Source organism: Bos taurus, chromosome 13 (assembly GCF_002263795.3).
Source record: "Bos taurus isolate L1 Dominette 01449 registration number 42190680 breed Hereford chromosome 13, ARS-UCD2.0, whole genome shotgun sequence".
NCBI lineage: Eukaryota > Metazoa > Chordata > Mammalia > Artiodactyla > Bovidae > Bos > Bos taurus.
This window is the reverse complement of record NC_037340.1, coordinates 22,819,573-22,839,847: the sequence shown is the minus strand read 5'-3', so window position 1 is coordinate 22,839,847 and position 20,275 is coordinate 22,819,573. Positions and strand designations below refer to the sequence as shown.

General features: G+C 34.2%; 1 protein-coding gene across 9 annotated transcripts in view; it reads right to left on the bottom strand.

Annotated features, from left to right (window-relative positions):
• Positions 1 to 20,275, bottom strand: part of MLLT10 (MLLT10 histone lysine methyltransferase DOT1L cofactor) — a 207,443-nt gene that overhangs the window by 115,226 nt on the left and 71,942 nt on the right. For all 9 annotated transcript variants that reach the window (XR_003037741.2, XR_003037742.2, XM_025000949.2 and 6 more), the window contains exons 5-8: positions 18,304 to 18,413; positions 6,134 to 6,237; positions 3,848 to 3,941; positions 1,827 to 1,922 (exon numbers count right to left, since the gene is read on the bottom strand). Coding sequence is in view for 7 of the 9 variants with exons in the window: in XM_025000949.2 (XP_024856717.1) it covers positions 1,827 to 1,922; positions 3,848 to 3,941; positions 6,134 to 6,237; positions 18,304 to 18,413 (404 nt within the window). In the remaining 2 variants the exon portion in view is untranslated. The remainder of the gene's footprint in view (positions 1 to 1,826; positions 1,923 to 3,847; positions 3,942 to 6,133; positions 6,238 to 18,303; positions 18,414 to 20,275) is intronic.

The following is a 20,275-nucleotide window of genomic DNA, read 5'->3' as shown; positions in this document are numbered from 1 at the left end:
ATAAAGAGAAAGATAGCCTATAACATCTGATTTCTACAGCTATTAATATATTATCACTTAACATCAAGATACAATAATAAAAAAGTTACTTCTCAAATATTCCCAAGGCAAGAAAACAAGTTTAACAATAATATTCTCAGTCTTTACAGATTATCAGGAAATCTCAAATTATTAGAAAATAAAAAGTACAAGTCAATTTTAAGTCTGACAACAAAATCAAATTGTACTAAATAAATATGTCCTAAAAGTAAACTTCAAATAGTATTTACATACTAATGAAAATAACAACTGCTAGAATGCTAAACAAGTTTGATTAAATATGTTGTTTTTTCATCTATTATCCAACAATTGCAAAAACTCATAACATGAAAAGTTTAATTCATTCCTACAGAGAAAGAAGATTAATAAATAAATGTAGTCATCCATACTATATTGATGAAACACTGTAGTATATTTAATAACTATGCTCCATGAATAACATGACAGGGCATATATCAAGATAAATGTGGTCATACAGCAAATACTTCTTTAAAGAAGGTAATGCTCATGAAATGGCAGACCATAAGACCATCATTAGTATGACCTCCCTCTTCACAATTTATAAAACCCCTATCCAAGACTTCCTCATTCATGATTTAAAAGCTTAAAATTTCATGATGCTTGTGACAAAACCTGCTAATTAAACTAAATCTGCCATTTTTCCATCAGCAATGCAGATAATAGACAATAAAATCAAACCCTACTGTCACTATCACAAAACTACCTCGTTAAAAAACTCAAAATGAATGTGTACTTGCTACCTGAGATCTACCAAAAATATATAAACCTAACAAATGTTCTGAAGGAGAATATGAGGTTATAATTATTATTCACTAATAACTGGAAAATTAAATTCAAAACAAAAAGAAATTAAGCTTTCAAAATATTTACCTTCAAAAAAAACAAATTCTAACCAAATTCAAATTTGTTTTTAATAACATTAGCATTTTAATTGCACTCCCAATCCTAAGTATTTACAAACATAAGATTGTTAAGTGATTTAGTTTTTAGCACAATCTGCAGAAATATGTTCCCAACTAGTTTACATCAACTGTTTAAGAGTAATACTCTTTTCTAGTTGAAGAATTTCTTCACTTCGTTGAAAACGATTCACAGTTGTATCCTTTTCCTATGTGGGCAATATGTCCTAAGAATGATTCTCTAGTACTTATCATTAGTTTATTAAAAAATTACTCATATCCTTTACAGTAAATAAAAATGTAAGCAGAAAACAGGTAAGTCAGAAGACGACTGATTAGTATTAGGCAAGCTTTTAGTCTTTTAAATAAATGACAAAATATTATCAAATAAATGGTATGACATTTGACGATTAAAAAAATAATAAACCATTAGCACCACAGGGCAGTGGGGTGGGGGGGAGGACAGTTAAGAATATATAGAACTTCAAAACCTTTCTATATTACAAGGGAAAAGGCTGATGAGATTCTTTCTCACATGTGAAATGAGTTAATAATATCTAGCAATAAACCATTATTGCTAAAGTTAATCAAAGATTTCAATAGATAACCAGAGTAACACATGCAAGAAATAACTCTTATGCCTTCAATCAAGTTTTTAATATTTCAAATTTTCAGTTGAAATGGGCACGACCATATTCACAAGTATGGCATACTATTCTAAACCTACTTTTTGACTTAATATACAGTCAAAAATTTTCAGTACTTCAATGTTTTCATTCAGCTATCAAGAACTTAATTTTATCTAAAAAAGAAAAAAAATCTATTAAGTAGATGTGCTACATATTTAGCAACAACAAATCCACTTACTTTTTTCTCTTTCTCATGATGTTTATCCTGAGAGTGAGAGGAAGAATCACTTAAACTTTGATCATATGACCTATTAGATCCCCGTTTGCTCTTTTTCTAAAAGAGAAAATATATATACATATAAGTATATGTATATAAAGTTTTAAATCTTTTTTGTTAGGTTAAAACCAATTCAAGTGTGAAATATTTTAAAATGTCTACCGAAAGAAAAAAAAAGGCTATTTCCAACTACATAATCCAATTCAACACAATCCATATATTATCTATTTCATTATAAAGGAAAATATAACCCTTAACCTAACATTAATGCCATATTTTTGTACATTTATTAAAATGTGTGAAAACAGACAATATTTTCAAATAAGCAGTGGTTATTTGTCATTTTATTATAAAACCACCTCATTACAGAGATCAACTATAGTTTTCAATGTCTGCTTTAAAATATAAAAGATATTTCAACAAAAAATAGAAAATACCATACTGAAGAAGGATGCCAAAACCAGAAGAAAAGAAAAATTTTTAAGAGTTACTTTATGCCAGTAGGAAAAGTAAGAAGCTTTTTAATCTCACACTTTCAGTATTAAGGCATACTATTTTCTAAAAATTTGTCTCTGTAGTTCATATAGAGAAAAAAAGGAAATGTCAGCATTAGACTCATGTATTTTTCAAAGCAATACTAAAAGTAACACACATTTCTGTTTAAAAGACTTACACAGATTTATAATAAAGTATGACAGTGAGAGTTATTTCAGGTGTTAAAACTTGGTGGTACCATAACTAATTAAGCTAGATAAAAACGACTATAAAAGATGATCAAATTCCTTGCAAACATAGAGCTCATACAATCTTATTAAATTATTAAACAGACTTTTCCCCAGTCACCAAATAGGATAACATTACATTAATAACAATGAAAAAATTCTATTTGCACAAATTCCAAAACCCATTCTCCTTATTTCTATATTTTATCTATATTATCTCTGATTTAGAAAATGAAGATTCCAATATGCTTTTAATATCCTAAGTGAATTTTCAATTTTACTATCTCAAAATTTCTCCTAGAAGACTTTGATGTTCTTCGACAGTCATTAAAAAAATAAATCAGTAAGTATATGTTATTTGGTATCTTCAATATCAAATAATACATATATACTCTCAATATTTTATATGCAAGGGCCAAAATACTGGAGTCATAAGCTGCTCATTTCATAAAAAAGAGTTCCTTTTCTAAAAAGAAACAGCCCTATTCACAGAAGAAAAGGAACAATAAAAAATAACAAGAAGACACTAAAGAAAAACAAAGAAGCCTTTAATTTTCAGTATACAAACCTGGTATCAACTAAAGACTGAGAAACAGACAATGGGGAATTAAAGAAATATTGATCCTTCAAAGGAACACAGACACAGAATATACAATGATTAATCAAATAGTACTAACTTATCCATGCTATGTGACAGTAAAGACTAATCAAATCTAAAATATTCCCAAAGTTGTATTTAAATATTTCTTTCTGAAGACCTTTAATGAAGAAGCTACAAAAGAGCCTTGTTTCAGTGTTACTATCCTCCAAGCAAATAAAAATGAAACAAGTAATAAAACTAGTAACAGTAATAAAGCAAAAAGATATGAAACAAAGTGACAGGGAATCACAAATTACGTAATCAAATGTCCACATTTTTATTTTCTACTAAATGGATACCAACATTTACTATTAACTATTAATATATATTCTAAAGTAGTATATTTTAGAACAGTCACCTTTGTAAATGAACTCAAGCAAAGCAAAATCTTCTAAAACTACTACAGCTTGATGGTGATGTATGGCAAAACCAATACTGTAAAGTAATTAACCTCCAATTAAAAAAAAAAAAAAACTACTACAGCTTTTAATTCCCAACAAACAACACACTAAGAAACTCAATCTGGAGCAAAAGCAACCCCCCAAAAATGGATGCCTTATAAAGACTCAATTCAAACCTAATTATTATAATCGTAAATTAAATTCAAGACAGATTCTTACCAGCTTACTAAAATGGTATTTACAGTAGCCACAATATTGGACGTTATCTGCACCATTACCTTCTTCTTCACAAAGCAGTCCGGCAAACTGAGCACTGAAAATAAAAGCCAAGTATATCAACAAAATTTAAACCACAGTATATACATGTGTGTGTGTATAAAACACTTTATGTGTATGTATTTATGTATTTGTGTATGTGTATATATATACATAAAATTCAATTCCAACCACGTAGGTATCTCGTAAGAGAAAAGGGGAAAATAAAAGGCTTTATTCTAGCTGAGACTAAGAACATTCCACCCCATCTTTTGATTGCTATATTTTTAAAGCTATATACATGGTTTAAAATAAACTTTTTATCCATCTCTAATAAGGACAGAGATTCTTGCATGCTTTAAGTCACCAAATAGACATTAAATTTCTTGAAAGATATCCTTACCACCCCAAACTTAACACTTCATTTGACTTTCCAATCTGTATCACAGGTACAATTAGAAAAGGCCAGGTATCTAAAGGGCTGACATGACACGTGACAGTATTCACCTTGAACACAGATCATATTGTTAGAAGTTAAATGCTTCAAGTTATAACATAGTAGAGTAGGTAAGAAAAACAGAAGCTGTGTTTTTCTAGTCAAAAACAAGGGAAGAAATGAAATTAAAACCTAAAGCTATGGTAATTTTTAATGAAGTGTTAATGTTTATAACCATCATATTGTCAATTTGACCTTCCACTTTCAACATTCCAAAATAATAGTACTAGTATGTATCTCACAGCCAAAAAAGGTCTTTCATCTTTGGAAAATTAACTACAATATTAAGGAAATTTTTAATATTTATTTTTTACTAAGGTATAGTTGAATTACAACGTTGTGTTAATTACTGCTGTACAGCAAAGTGACTAAGTTATACATACATACACACACACACACTCTTTTTCATATTCTTTTCCACTATAGTTTATCACAGGATACTGAATGCAGTTCCCTGTGCTCTAACAGTAGGACCTTGTTGTTTATCCATCCTGTACTTATTAGTCTGCATCTACAACTACTAGTCCCAAACTCTCAATCCTGCCCTCGCCCATCCCACTCCCCCTTAGCAACCACCAGTCTATTTTCTATGTCCCTGATTAGGGAACTAGATCTAGAACCCACATGCCACAGCTAAGTGTTTCCATGTCACAACTAAAGATTCTGTATGTTGCAACTAACACCAGCAGCAATCAAGTAAATAAATATTTTTATTTAAAAAAAAAAAAAAAAAAACCTGCCCATTTCATAGTAAATACTCAATGTGTATTAGTCACTCAGTCACGCCCAACTCTTTGTGACCCCATGAACTGTACCTTCAAGGCTCCACTGTCCATGGAATTCTCCAGGCAGAATACTGGAGTGGGTTGCCATTTCCTTCTCCAGAGTATCTTCCCAACCCAGGGATCAAACCAGGGTCTCCTGCACTGCAGGCAGAATTCTTTGCCACCTGAGCCACCAGGGAAACCCAAATACTCAATACATGACAGTTATTATCATTAATTAGTATTCTAAGGAAGTTAAATTTACATTTGTTAAATGCACAAAATGTTCCTTACAGTAGCACATATTACGAACCAATTTGGAAACAAAGTGTCTGTAAATCTCTGAAATGTTAATAAATACCAATATCTGATAGGATATAATGTAGTCATTCCCATGCTGCTATGGACTGTATTTCTATCATCTCATCAAAATTTTTTTGTGAAAAAAATTATCAGAAAACAATGTTTCATTTAAACTGCTATTAAAATTATGCAACAAATATGTACATGAAAAAAAATAAAAGGAAGCATGAACAAAATAAAAATAGAAGGTCATTTAAAAATTTAAGAAACTTTCTAAGGAACAGCCACTATAATACAGAGAATGATGGTGATTGCTTTTTTTCCCCTCTTGAAATTCAGGCAGTGAAAAAAAACACAATCATTCACTAAATTCTTACTAGTATTTCAGGCACTGCACTAAGTTTATCTACATCAGTTCTTATAATCCTAATAACAAATCAAAGGGTAGGTAAACAAAAGAAATATCTTAGGCAAAATAAAACAGAATAAGACACTAGAACCAGGGTTACCTACTGGAAATTCACTCTGGTAAATACACTCAATTACTAGAATTATTTTTATTACAGTAAGTAAATATAAACATAGAAATTATACCAACAAAATTTAGTTTAATATTTGGGTACCTAAGTCTTTAACTTACAAGGTATTCCCAATTTCAGTTCTGTAAAATGACAAAATCATATTTACCATGTCACGTGGAAAGCTTGTCGACATCCATGTTTATTACATGTCATGCAAGCACCAGTGGCTGCTTTGCTTTCTCTTCCTTGTTCATCACAAATATAGCAAGTCTTAGGGTAAAGAAAAAAAAAAATGAAATAAAAACCTTACAAGTGCTTTATACAGATATGGATTTTATAGTTATCTTCACAGCTCAAAATCAGGTTTACTAACTAATCTAATCCAAAATATAATTCTATTTTTTTCTATTTATATCTATTTTACAAGCAATACAAACATGAAAACATCAATACAGACATAAATAGTCCTCGTAGGATTTCACAAGGCACAGTTTCCTAGACTCAAAAATCCCACAAGATAGGAGGAATGCTTATAGGCACTGAGGCCAGGTTGAAGAACATAGCTTACGCCACCTCAGTATTAAAATCTCCTCTCCACTATTTAACTGATTCCTGTAACAAAAATGTAAAATGAGGTTTGTCTTTCTTTTCTGCTGGAAGTGACCATACAGAAAGGAGTTGGATATAAGGAGCTGGGACTCAATAGGTGAAGGACAAATTTGCTTAATGAATGAGCAAAGTTTAGGTCATTCCTTCACAAGAATCCCTTCCACATGAGCTATCAATCAGCCCTGCCAACCTGACATACTAGGTCTGGGAAGAAACGCTTTTAGGAGATCAGAGGTGCCCCCCAAGAGCTACTGGCCAATGAACACTCCCAGCAACTCTGACATCTACCTGGTCCTTTTTCTCAGGTGAAAATAGCTGATAATGAAAGGCTAAATTATAAAAATGGCAATCTACAAGTATATAATAAATAAAATTATCAACTGACTCTAAGTATACAAAAAATTAATGCCTAACTACATATAATCAGATGATATAATTCTAAAAATAAATCAATCTGAATAAGGTATAACCTGCTGCTGCTGCTGCTAAGTCGCTTCAGTCGTGTTCAACTCCGTGAGACCCCATAGACGGCAGCCCACCAGGCGCCCCCGTCCCTGGGATTCTCCAGGCAAGAATACTGGAGTGGGTTGCCATTTCCTTCTCCAATGCATGAAAGTGAAAAGTCAAAGTGAAGTCGCTCAGTCATGTCCGACTCTCAGCGACCCCATGGACTTCAGCCCACCAGGCTCCTCCATCCATGGGACTCTCCAGGCATGGAGTGGGGTGCCACTTCAATAGGACCACATCTATTTTTTAACTTGGAAAAGTTTCTCCCACAATGCACTGTGGTGCCAAATTACACCATTCAATAATATTTACAAGAACACAGTTTCCAAAAGCCTAATATTTAGACAAGTAGGTAAATGAATTTCAACTCTGCTGAAAGACAGAGACTGAACTGAATTACAAAAATTACTTTGTATGTCTAAAAAAGAAAAACCCAAATTACAACAAAACTAACCTAGACACACTAACAATCATAAGAGCATCTCTAACTGTTCATATTACCAGAAGGCAATATCAAACAATTATAATGGAATAATTTAACATACATATTAAAAAGCCTATAAATGATCAATTAAATTTTTAAAAGAAAAGTACAAAGTAGGTTGAAATTCAGGGGCAATATGCAAACAGACCTCAAAGAATATCTCAGTAACTTCCAAAACAGTTGACAGTGAAAAGACATCATCATTTGACCATTCAATAAAACTAAAAATTATGACGGATTTTACTTTTAAGGAGTTAGGCCTTCCAGACATATGGAACAGCAGAGTGAAGAAGTCCAGGGATCCCCTCCTCAGTGAATTAAATACTTCATAGGTGAAAAAGAACCACTTATAAAGTCTCTGTATAGAATAAGCTGCACCTGAGTGTGTGTGTGCTCAGTCATGTCCAACTCTTTACTACCACATGGATTGTAGCCCACCAGGCTCCTCTATCCATGGAATTTTCCAGGCAAGAATAATAGAGTGGGTTGCCATTTCCTATTCCAAGGGATCTTCCCAACCCAGGTATTGAATCTACATCACTCACGTCTCCTGCACTGACAGGCAGATGCTTTACCATTGTGCCATCTAGAATCAGCTACAAGGATATACAGTACAACACAGGGATGATAACTAATATTTTATAATAACTATAATGGAAAATAACCTCTAAAAATTATGCCACTATCGTGTATATCTGCACCTGTACAATACTGTATGTCAACTTAAAGTCTCTGAAAACTGTCTAAATGGCATGCGGCAGGATATTTTATCAAAGACAATCTACTAAATCTCATTAAGAACAGTGAGCATCCTGTGGCACTTGAGCCATGATCTTTCCCCATTACCACCCTCACCCCCATGGCTCCCTGTGATGGTAGTTCCTTTCTGGGTAGTGCTGTCAAGAAGGTGAGGGCTCCCCTTCTCCCCTATCCAAGACTAGAGTTTTCTCCAAGGAGGGTCAGGTCTCCAGTGACTCTCATACCACTATTCATCCTGATAGGTCCTACTCATAGGCTCCCAACCCTAACAACAGGCCAAGATTTCCAGTGTTCTATCAGCTTGCTTGCTGAATGGAAGCTACATGCTAGGAGGGACGAGCTGGGCTACTTATACCCTTCCCTCCTGCCAGGACCTTTCAGAGTACAGGTGTCTGTCCAGCAGAAGCAGGGTGCTGTCTCCACCCCCAGCTTCAGAGAAAGCACTAGTGCAGAGGTTCTGTCCCCACAGGGAGAAGGAAGAATCATTTTCTAGAGTGGCTACATTACCTAACATGCTTAATTTAAAAAAAAAAAATTATAAGACATGAAAAGAAAAAGTATGACTCAGTCACAGGAAAAAAAAAAGTAGGCAATGGTAACTGCCTTTAAGGGGAGTCAAGATGTTGGACCTAGGCGACAAAGACCAATAATCAATAGAATTCTTGAGTTTAAAACTCACTAAAAGCAGTAGATTTTTATTGGCAGTAGGGAAAGAATCAATAACTTTAAAAACAGATCAACAGAGATTATACAATCTAAAAAAACAGATATTTTCGATAATACCACCTAAAGAACAGTTTCAGAGAAATATGCTACACCATTAACTGCATTAACAAATGGTTAAGGAGAAAATTATGAGGGAAAAGAAAGAGACATAAACTGTATCTGAAGAAATAATAGCTGAAAACTTTCCAAATTTGATGAAAAACAATAACCAACACATCCAAAAAGCTCTGCAAACTCCATATAGGATAAACACAAACAGATCCATATTCAAATTAATGAAAGGCAAAAATAATAAACTCCTGAAAGCAAAATGGGGGAAATGGCTCATCACATACAAGGAAACCTGAGGTCTTATTAGAAATAAAATGGGAGACAGAAAGCAGTGGAATAACATTTAAAACGCTCAAAGAACAAGAATCCCATATCCAGAAAAAGCTACATTGCAGAAATAAAGATAAAATAACAACAATATTCTCAGACCCCAAAAAACTGAGATACTTTGTTTCCCCAAATCTGAGTAACAAGAACTACAAAAAGAAAAACCTTAAGCTAAAATCAAGTGACACTAGACAACCACTGCAATGTACATATAAAAACAAAGAACTCCAATCACTTACACCTCAATAAAGCTGAGATTTTTAAAACACACATATAGACCAATTTAAAAACACACAGAAAGAGTTCTGTAGGAGATGATAAAGACAGTACTTTTTTTTAACCAATAAAATCCACTGTTTGTGGATAATGAACATATTCAGAATTTTCCACTGGGTCAAAATCTCCTTTTCTCAGTGGACTTTCTCTGTTCCAGGGCACAGTTTATCACCCTATACATAGGAACTTAACTAAAAACAGCAAAAGAAAACTCTGGGGACTGAAGCTCAATAAGGACTCAATACATTTTTACATTACTGATGTTTCAAAATGGCACAAGGTCATTCACACAGGCAGCTGTGGACCATTACACCCTGGAAGGCAAGCACTGGCAGGAATGAATATGGACTGTGAAGGAATGGAGACTGCAGTGACACTGCAGAGCTTTCAGAGCCATCCACAGAGTGAGCCTTACCTTTTAAGAAAAACACAGATATTTCTTTCTCACTTTGTTAACTTAAAAAGCAATTACCTAGAATAATGTCCATAAATTATACTGTTGGCACTATAACATATAGAAATGTAATATATGTGACAAAGACAACACAATGAAAGAGAATGGGAATACAGCTATTCTAGAGTAAGGAAATAACATCAGATGGTAACTAGAACCCATAAGAAGAAATTAAGAGAAACAAAAATGGTAAACAAAAAAACAAACACTCTATAAATGTATTTGTGGGCGTCTTCTCTTAGTTTCTTTAAAACGTGTAAGATTATATAGAGCAATAATTTTAACTATTTTGGGGTGTGTACTATTATATAGAGACAAAATGTCTATAATAGTAATAACACAAAAGTGGGGAGGAAAGAAACAAAATAAATGCCATGAATCTTTTATATCTTACTGAAGGTTAAGCAGATTCTATAAATTAAGATGAATACTATAAACCCAAGAGCAACCACTAAGAAAATAATCCAAGAAAATATAATTTAAAAGTACAATGGAAGATGGAAACCCAACCATATTAACAGCACTGAATATGAAGAGACTGATAAAGGCAGAGACTGATAAACTGGATTTAAAAAAAAGTTCCATATGCTGCCTACAGGATACATACTTTAGGTTTGAAGACACAAGAAAGTTACAAGTAAAAGGATGTAAAAAAGATATACCATGCAAAAGGCAACCAAACACACAGCTGAAGAGGTTCATTATATGAGATAAAAAATGGTCTTTGAGAGATTCTATATTAATAAAAAGGATGTAACAATTATAAGCATATGTATATGCAACAAACAAGAGCTTCCAAAACACATAAAGTAGGAAAAAAGTGACTTGAAAGTTTTTATTTTCTCATTAAATAGCTGTTGGATTGAGAAGAGAAATTATGAAGAATTATTGAGAAAATAATCCCAAAAAACAAAAATACACCTAAATATCAAGTATGTGAACAAAGTTATAATCAGAGGCAAATTCATAGCCTAAAAGTTTTCATTTTAAGTAAGGAAAAAGGTCATAGTTTGACCTAACATTTTTAATAAGAGAACCAATGTTCATATATCAAAAGGATTTAAGGCCAGATTCCAAGTCTACCTAAAAACTAGAGAGCTGAGAGAGAACATCACTCCAAATCTATTAAGAAAAAGCCATTTTAAATTATTTAAAAATCACAACTTTTCTTGAAACTATGAAAGATTTGCAGTTGCAAAGGCAACCAATTAGCCTAAAAGGGGACGCCTTCTCTTCAGCCACCTGAAAACCACAAGACATTCGGAGACTATCCAATAATAATATGGCAATGAAAGAAGATGTGGAGGAAGAGGTGCAGCTAATAAATCAGCTAAAATTTTAACAAACTGCTAAAGGCTGATTATGGGTTACTGCAATAATCAGTGGAGCCACAGACAGGAGTTAACACCCACTCACAGGCTCTATTCCAGGAAGACTCACAAGAAGCTCTTAGGGAAAACTGGAAGCAAGGAGGCAAAACAATCAGAAAGAATCTCTCTTGGTTGTGCAGGCATAAAGGACAAGATTAGGTGCCACTGAGGGAAAGACATGAAATCCCACCTCTTGACCAGACACTCCTTTCAAAAGCCCTGAGCATCTGGGGGATTGGCAGCAAACCCTGTCACACCCAGGGCATGAGTAGACTCATGATGGTTAGGAAGACAGAGAAGAAAAATTACCCCTGAACAAGGCACAAGAAAAATTCCTGACCCCAGGCTCTGTTAACACATCATCAGAGATCTTCTTGCATTTAGGAGAGGCAGGAAGCTTCTCCCTCACAAGTCCTTCTAGAGATGTAAAACAAAGTCAGCCAAAGGGAAGAGGCAATAAAATGGTAAAACCCTGAGGTCCAGGTATACAGAAGCACCGCTGCCCGCCCCCCCCCCCCCCCCGCCAAGAGTCTGGACCAAAACAACAAAGAAATCAAAAGCCCAGAACATCAAATCATAAACCACAGCAATCTAGCACTAACGGGGTGGGGGCAGTGGGGGGGACTAAAGTGTGGCAAAAAGAAGAACACATAAAGAAACCAACCTCTGTGGCACACAATCACCCAATACTCCAGCTCTCAACCTAAAGGTATCATTAGAGGAATACAAACGGGCAGGGATACCCCAATGGGTTCAGGAAACAGATCATCAAGCCAGAAAGAGAGGTCACACAATGTCACTGTCACTGCATTTTATTAGCCAAAGCAAGTCACAAAGCAGCCTGGATACGAGAGATAGGGTACTTAATGTTGGTGCAAATGTAAACTGATGTAGCCACTATGGAAAACATTATGGAGGTTTAAAACAAAAAACAAAAAAAACAGAGCTATCATATGAAAAGATATATGATCGCCTATGTTCTAAGCAGCACTATTTACAATAGCCAGGACATGGAAGAAACCTAAATGTCCATCAACAGATAAACAGATTAAAAAACACATGGTGTGTGGGTGTGTTTGTGTGCACGATGGAATATCAGTCATTAAAAAGAAGGAAATAACACCGTGTGTGTGTGTGTGTGTGTGTGTGTGTACACAACGGAATATCAGTCATTAAAAAGAATGAAATAACACCATCTAGAGCAACATGGATGGACCTAGATATTATCATGCTAAGTGGAATAAGTCATTAAAAAAAAAGAAATATATCACTTACATGTGGAATCTAAAAAAAAAATGATACAAATGAACTTATTTAAAAAGAGAAACAGATTCATAGACATGGAAAACAAATCAATGGTTACCAAAAGGGGAATGGTGGGATAAATTTGGAATCTGAGAGTAATATATACATACTACTATATATAAAATAGGTAAACAACAAGGCCTACTATATAGCACAGGGAACTATATTCATATCTTTAATAACCTACAATATAAAGGAATCTGAAAAAGTATATATATATTTATGTGTTATAAATAACTGAATCACTGAATCATTATAAACTGAATCACTGAATTATAAACTGAATCACTTTTCTGAACACCTGAAACTAACACAACTTTGTACATCAACTATACTTCAAGAAAAACAAAACAAACACTTCTCTTAACAGCTATCCACATATGTATGGCTGAGTCCCTTCATTTGTTCATCTGAAAATATCACAACACTGTTAACTGGTTATACCCCAATACAAAATAAAAAACAGCTATCTACCACTAATCCTTTGGAAAAAAGATAAATGGAAGCAGAGTCAGCAATTTCTAAGTTTTCCTCTACTGTTATCTTCTTATAATTCAATGACACTGCTTTTTATGGTGGTTTTGGTTTGTTTGGTTGGTCTGTTATGATCCTTCCTAAACTTATAAACCCTCAATCCTTCATGGCCATTCAATAAATAAAAACTATTCAAGAGAATAAATTCAGGATACACATATCATGTGCCAACTACTCTCTATGGAAATTGCAGCTTTCTAAACTAAAAGCTTTCTGACTCTAAAGAACACAAGTCTCACCCAAAAAACGTCCCAAATCCCTATGTTGTCCCAATCTTCTCATTTCTTAAAAATTAGTGAAAGGTAATTAAAGGTAACATGCCATTTATGTTTTTTAACAAAATGTGTCAGTGAAATGAGGAACTGATACAAGAAAATATGAGAGGTCAAAAAATAACAAGAATCTGATGACAAATGGTTCAGAAGAAACTGGCCACTCTGTTTTATTGACATGTGGTAAAATTTAGCAACATAAATTGACATGGTGAATCATCTGCAAGTGGATATACTACACAGGTAAGTCTAGAAATCTTTTTATTTCCCTTCTAAATCTCACAATGTTCCAGGATTATTTATTATTCTTTGCACTGATTATGATAAATTCTCTGAACTATTATTAGCATCATCTCTTTGCACCTATTACTCTAGTTTATGTTACTTTCTCTAAAATTATTATTTGATTCTTTCTTCCAAGGTCAAATGCCCTATTATTATGCATAGACCTTATAATATCTTTGTGTGCCTTACTCAATTCCTTAGACAAAAATAATACCTCCTTTCATTATGTTCTATAATACTTCACTCAGCTGTTCCATTATTTGTAAACTATCATTATTATTTTCGTACACTGTAGTTATATATTTAATTGACTGTCTGAGTGTCACATGTAGATAAACTATTTGTCTTACACAACTCTTAGGATCTAGTACATGCAAAGCAGGTCCATTTTAAGTGGCCAATACATTTAAAAATAATCTCTACATTATCCTTTACCACTACACATTAAGGACTGGTAACTTCCAAGGGAGTGCCAGGCAGTCCGGAGGTTAGGATTTGGCACTTTCACTGCTACAGCACGAGTTCAGTCCCTGGCTGGGGAACTAAGATTCCACGGGCCATGTGGCATGGCCACAAAAATAAGGCTGATGTCTTCCAAACTCAACAAACCATTTTCCAATTGTTTCTATCATTTCAGAATTACATGGCCCCTATTAACCATACTAAATATTCATGAACTGGATATTATTGTTTTTAAGGTTTACTATACTACAGATCATGCAGTCGCAGAGTCAATCATGACTTGGCAACTAAACCACCACCATACAGACCAACAACCATAAAAATCCAAGAAACGTATGTAGCAACTACCTTTAAGGAAAACTACAAAAAGGAAAAATATTTGACAGGGAGAGATGCCGTACTTCTGGAAGGGGAGATTCAACATTGCAAAAAGATCAATTCTCCCCTAAAATGTTTCACTGTAACACAAATAAAATCAAAATTGTATTATTAGTCCTAATGTTCATCTAAAAAAATATATCCATGGTAATATTTGTTCTACTGTGTACCAACATGTATTTAAAGCCATAGTAAATTAAAATAGTGTGCTACTAGAATAAGACGACAAAGATAGATCAGGGGTACAAAAGAAGTCAGGAAAAGCCAAGAATTGAATAATCATTCAAACAGTATTCCAAATCACTGTGCAAAATGTAGTGCTGAAAAAGCTGACTAAACCATGCGGGAGGGGGAAAAGTTAGCCATATATCTCAGCATATTCTAAAATTAACCTAACTGGATAGAAGATTGGTATCTAAATAATTCATTCTTCTTTCTATACTCCCTTGAATACTTTCTATGCTCCTTGAATACTTACGTCTTAAAGCCATGAGGTGGGGTGAAGCATGGCAGCATCTACCCTGCAAAGGAAGGGACAGCCCAACTCTAGTATCAGAGCCCCAGTAGGAGTGGTTCTCATGAAAGTGTTGGGGATAGGGGTGGAAATAGTGTCAGAATGAGTTGTCGGAACCTGTGCAAAGTGAGGAAACCAACCATGGAAGGGAAAGAGGGGAGTTGTGGACTGAAGCTGAGCATTAAACCCTCAAATTGGTTTAAAAAGAAAAAAGGCAGCCATGCAGGGAATCAGCAGCAACCCAGAGTGAGGTTTGAGCCTAAACAAAGTTAGGATGGCCTCTGTATTATGGGATGGCTTGTTAATAAAAGAGAATAATCAAATAAATATATTGAGGATAAAAGGAGTCAGGTTTCTCACTGTCTCACATGAGAGTCATAAAAACAAAACGAAAATTAAAATGAACCCTGTGTTGTTGGATCAGGTTTAGGGAAATTACTTAGAAATTCTTAGGAGTTGATGGTTGGATACATAAATAGACAGACACAGAAATACATTTAGATATGTGTGTATGTACATATATCCACATACTAATCAAAACTATCTATGGGACCTCATCTACTTCAAACCATAAAGAAGATATAGATGTGAATGTGTGTGTATCTCTGCATCTATACCCACTGAGAGGGCCTGAAAACAGCAACATCCTAGTAACAGTGAGCACATCTAATGTCCTCTTCCATTTCTAAATACAACTCTTACCTAAAAGGATTCAAAACTTCTCTGAGAAACAGTTATTCGAGGACTAAGAAAGCAATGGTACAAGATGAGCCTAGAATATACCGTCACATCAGAAGTAAAGAAGTCCTCAGAGAATGACAGAAAGAAGTCAAAAGACACAGGAGAGCCTGAAGGGATGCCACTGACCAAACCTGAGACAACATAAGCATCACAATAAATGACAGTGATGGGGAATACCCATTAAAACAAAACAGTAACACGTAAGTCGTTACTAGTCCATACTGATATAAATAATTGGGAAGTGATGAAAGCGTCTCCTTAAAATGGAATGCCAACTGATGAATGTAAACGATGGAATTAGAATACCACCACTTGCCATCAATCATGGTAAAAGATTCATTAATCAAAGAAATAACAGTGGATGCTAAAATTAGTGAATAAAAGGCAAAAGAAACAAGGTATTTACACACAAAGTACTTCACTATAAAATGCTTACTAATTATCATGGAAATAAACATTAACCTCCCAGTGGACAAATCTTGCAGACACCACCTCAACCAAGTGACCAAGGTAACATCACCAGTATTGGGAAAAACTGAAATCATGTACCACCTGACAGGATGCAATGAGAAGAACACAGCATCAACTCTGTGACATTCCTGCCAAAAACACATAATCTTAATTTAACAATGAGGAAACATTATTAAAAACTACTCTACAAATAATCTTCAGAAGTACCAAAGTTAATGTAAGTCAGGAGACTTAAGGGACAAAAAGCAAACTGTGATCTTTTTGCTAGGAAAAGACTCTACTGGGAAAACAAAAAATATGAATGAAAATTAGACAAATAATGATGACATTTCTGGATTAGACAAATAACACATAAATGTTAATTTCCTGATTCTGATGGGTGTATTCTGGTCATGCAGAAGAAAGTCCTTCTTTATAGGAAATATATAGTATAAAATAGTTATACTTTAGAGAAAGATTCTGTGTAGCAACAAAGGCAGAAACAATAAACAGTAGTTGTGTAAATTATAAAAAAAATTTTAAACTTAAAACTAGAAAAAATTAACATTCTAGAATACCAAAAATAATGACAATCATAAATACAAAATAAAACTTAAAAAGCAAATATTAAATTCTGGGCAAAAGCACAGACAGCAAGTATGTAAGAAAAAAGAATAATTATCTTCAGTATAAAAAACATTTTGTAAGAAAAAATTAAAACATTACAATATTAAAATGAACAAAGAGCTATTCAAGGTCAATTAACAAATATGAATAACGTTTTCTAAAAAAACTTCAAAATATTTAATGTTATCAAGATGGAAAGAAAATCATTCAAAAACTGCAATACTTTTCACTAAAAAGAATAGCAAAGATTGTCCTACTGGTAATACACAGTGCATTTAACAGGACACAAGATTATGTACAATCTCACGTACCACTAACGTGATTAGTCAACTAGAAGTATTTAGTATTTGTAAAATGCAAACAAAAATAAATCTAGGAAGATCTTAATAGAAAGATTTTACATGAGTTTTGTCCTACATTTTTCTATTTCTCTGCATTTTCCAAATAAATATTAATAATCTACATTACAAAATGTTTAATATTTTGAAATCTTGGCATTGGCTACCATGACCCTTTCTCCACAGATGAAATAAATCAACAAGTACCTTCAGTTAACAATTATAATGGTATGTATAAAGGCACAGGTGGTAATTAAAAAAATAATAATCCAATATGTAAGAGAATGAAACAATAATATAAATGTACTAAATTAAGAAAAAGATATAAGAGAAAAAGCCAACATTAAGATTATTTTTAAGGGCAGAAAAAAAAGAATACTGTCTTGAGAGCAAAAAAATCATTTGGAGAGATGAATAAATAATATTCTGTGATAGGATTATTTTTAAAAACAGGATGTGTATCACCATAATGAAATTATGTCAAATAATGATTAATTAAAATTTAATACAGCCTTAATGTCTGAAAAAACACAAAAGTCAATAATTAGTTTTTTGTTTTTCTTTAAGTCAGTAATTCTTAAAGAACAATCTGTAAGGATTAAAATGTTAGGACCTTAAATACCTAGGTTAATATAAAAGGTAATATAGCTTTGCTTGTATGCATTTGTTTTATACTCCTGTGACTTTAGTAACATATTTTAATAACTGTACTTTACCACAGTAATTATATTTTTTCCAAATCAATGGAGGCATTTAAATTTTTTAATGAAGGGCTATAATAAGACAAAATTTAACAATTCCTTTACATTTACCAGTATTAAAACAAAGAGTTATATTCAAACATCAATAAAATAATATATACTGTACCTTATTATAACGATCATGTGGAACAGACTGTAAAACAATTGGTTCCATTGTAGAAACATTGGCAAACTGTACCTCTGGTATATACAGGGCACAAACCACATGAGCCCAACCTAAAAATAAGTAAGTAAAAATAATGTCATTCTCCAGTTGCAACAAAGGTTTTTAAAACATAAATTATTAACTTTCTGAACAGATCCCTTAAATGCCCATTTAAGCAAACACAACAAAAAACATTAAAAATTGGCGCTGCTGCTGCTGCTGCTAAGTCGCTTCAGTCATGTCCGACTCCGTGCGATCCCATAGATAGCAGCCCACCAGGCTCCCCGATCCCTAGGATTCTCCAGGCAAGAACACTGGAGTGGGTTGCCATTTCCTTCTCCAATGCATGAAAGTGAAAAGTGAAAGTGAAGTCGCTCAGTCGTGTCCAACTCTTAGCGACCCCATAGACTGCAGCCCACCAGGCTCCTCTGTTCATGGGATTTTCCAGGCAAGAGTGCTGGAGTGGGGTGCCATTGCCTTCTCCGAAAATTCGCACTACTAATACTTACACCAATACTGATAAAAGACTCTTAGTCATTTCCGCAGTTACTGTGTGCAGTAACACAAATGAAGGGAAACTTTTTTTTTTTTGGCTGCTGCACCCATTTATCTGGGATCTCAGTTCCCGGACCAGGGACTGACTCAACCCGAGCCATGGCAGTGAAAGCCCAGAATCCTAACCACGGGGCCACCAGGGAACTCCCCAAGGGAAACACTTTAAAATTCAGATGCTGGCACTGACAGATTTTATAAGAGTAAACTAAATAATTCAGATCAATACTCTCTCTGAGAACCACAAAAAGTATGCAGTTTTACAGCTGAAAACCTAAAATAAAAACTTAAATACTTTAAATGTTAAATGTCAATATTAAATTTGTAACTGCCATACTAACGTTAATATTTTAAATACTAACATTCATTGTTTTACTATTTTAATATTTCACTTCAAATAATTGATCTTAAATGTTGCTTCTCTCAAGTTTTCAAAATGTGACTCAGTCAGTTCAGTTCAGTCACTCAGTCGTGTTCGATTCTTTGCGACCCCATGAATTGCAGCACGCCAGGCCTCCCTGTTCATCACCAACTCCCGGAGTTCACCCAAACTCATGTGCATCGAGTCGGTGATGCCATCCAGATATCTTATCCACTGTCGTCCCCTTGTCCTCCTGCTCCCAATCCCTCCCGGCATCAGGGTCTTTGCCAATGAGTCAACTCTTTGCGTGAGGTGGCCAAGTACTGTAGTTTCAAGCCTCAGCATCAGTCCTTCCAATGAGTACCCAGTACTGGTCTCATTTAGGATGGACTCGTCGGATCTCCTAGCATTCCAAGGGACTCTCAAGAGTCTTCTCCAACACCACAGTTCAAAAGCATCAATTCTTCGGCACTCAACTTTCTTCACAGTCCAACTCTCACATTCATACATGACCACTGGAAAAACCATAGCCTTGACTAGACGGACCTTTGTCAGTAAAGTAATATCTCTGCTTTTTAATATGCTATCTAGATTGGTCATAGCTTTCCTTCTAAGCAGTAAGCGTCTTTTAATTTCATGGCTGCAATCACCATCTGCAGTGATTTTGGAGCCCAAAAAAATAAAGTCTGACACTGTTTCCACTGTTTCCCCATCTATTTCCTATGAAGTAATGGGACCAGATGCCATGATCTTCATTTTCTGAATGTTGAGCTTTAAGCCAACTTTTTCACTCTCCTCTTTCACTTTCATCAAGAGGCTCTTTAGTTCCTCTTCACTTTCTGCCATAAGGGTGGTGTCATCTGCATATCTGAGGTTACTGATATTTCTCCCGGCAATCTTGATTCTAGCTTGTGCTTCTTCCAGCCCAGCGTTTCTCATGATGTACTCTGCATATAAGTTAATTAAGCAGGGTGACAATATACAGCTTTGACAAACTCATTTTCCTATTTGGAACCAGTC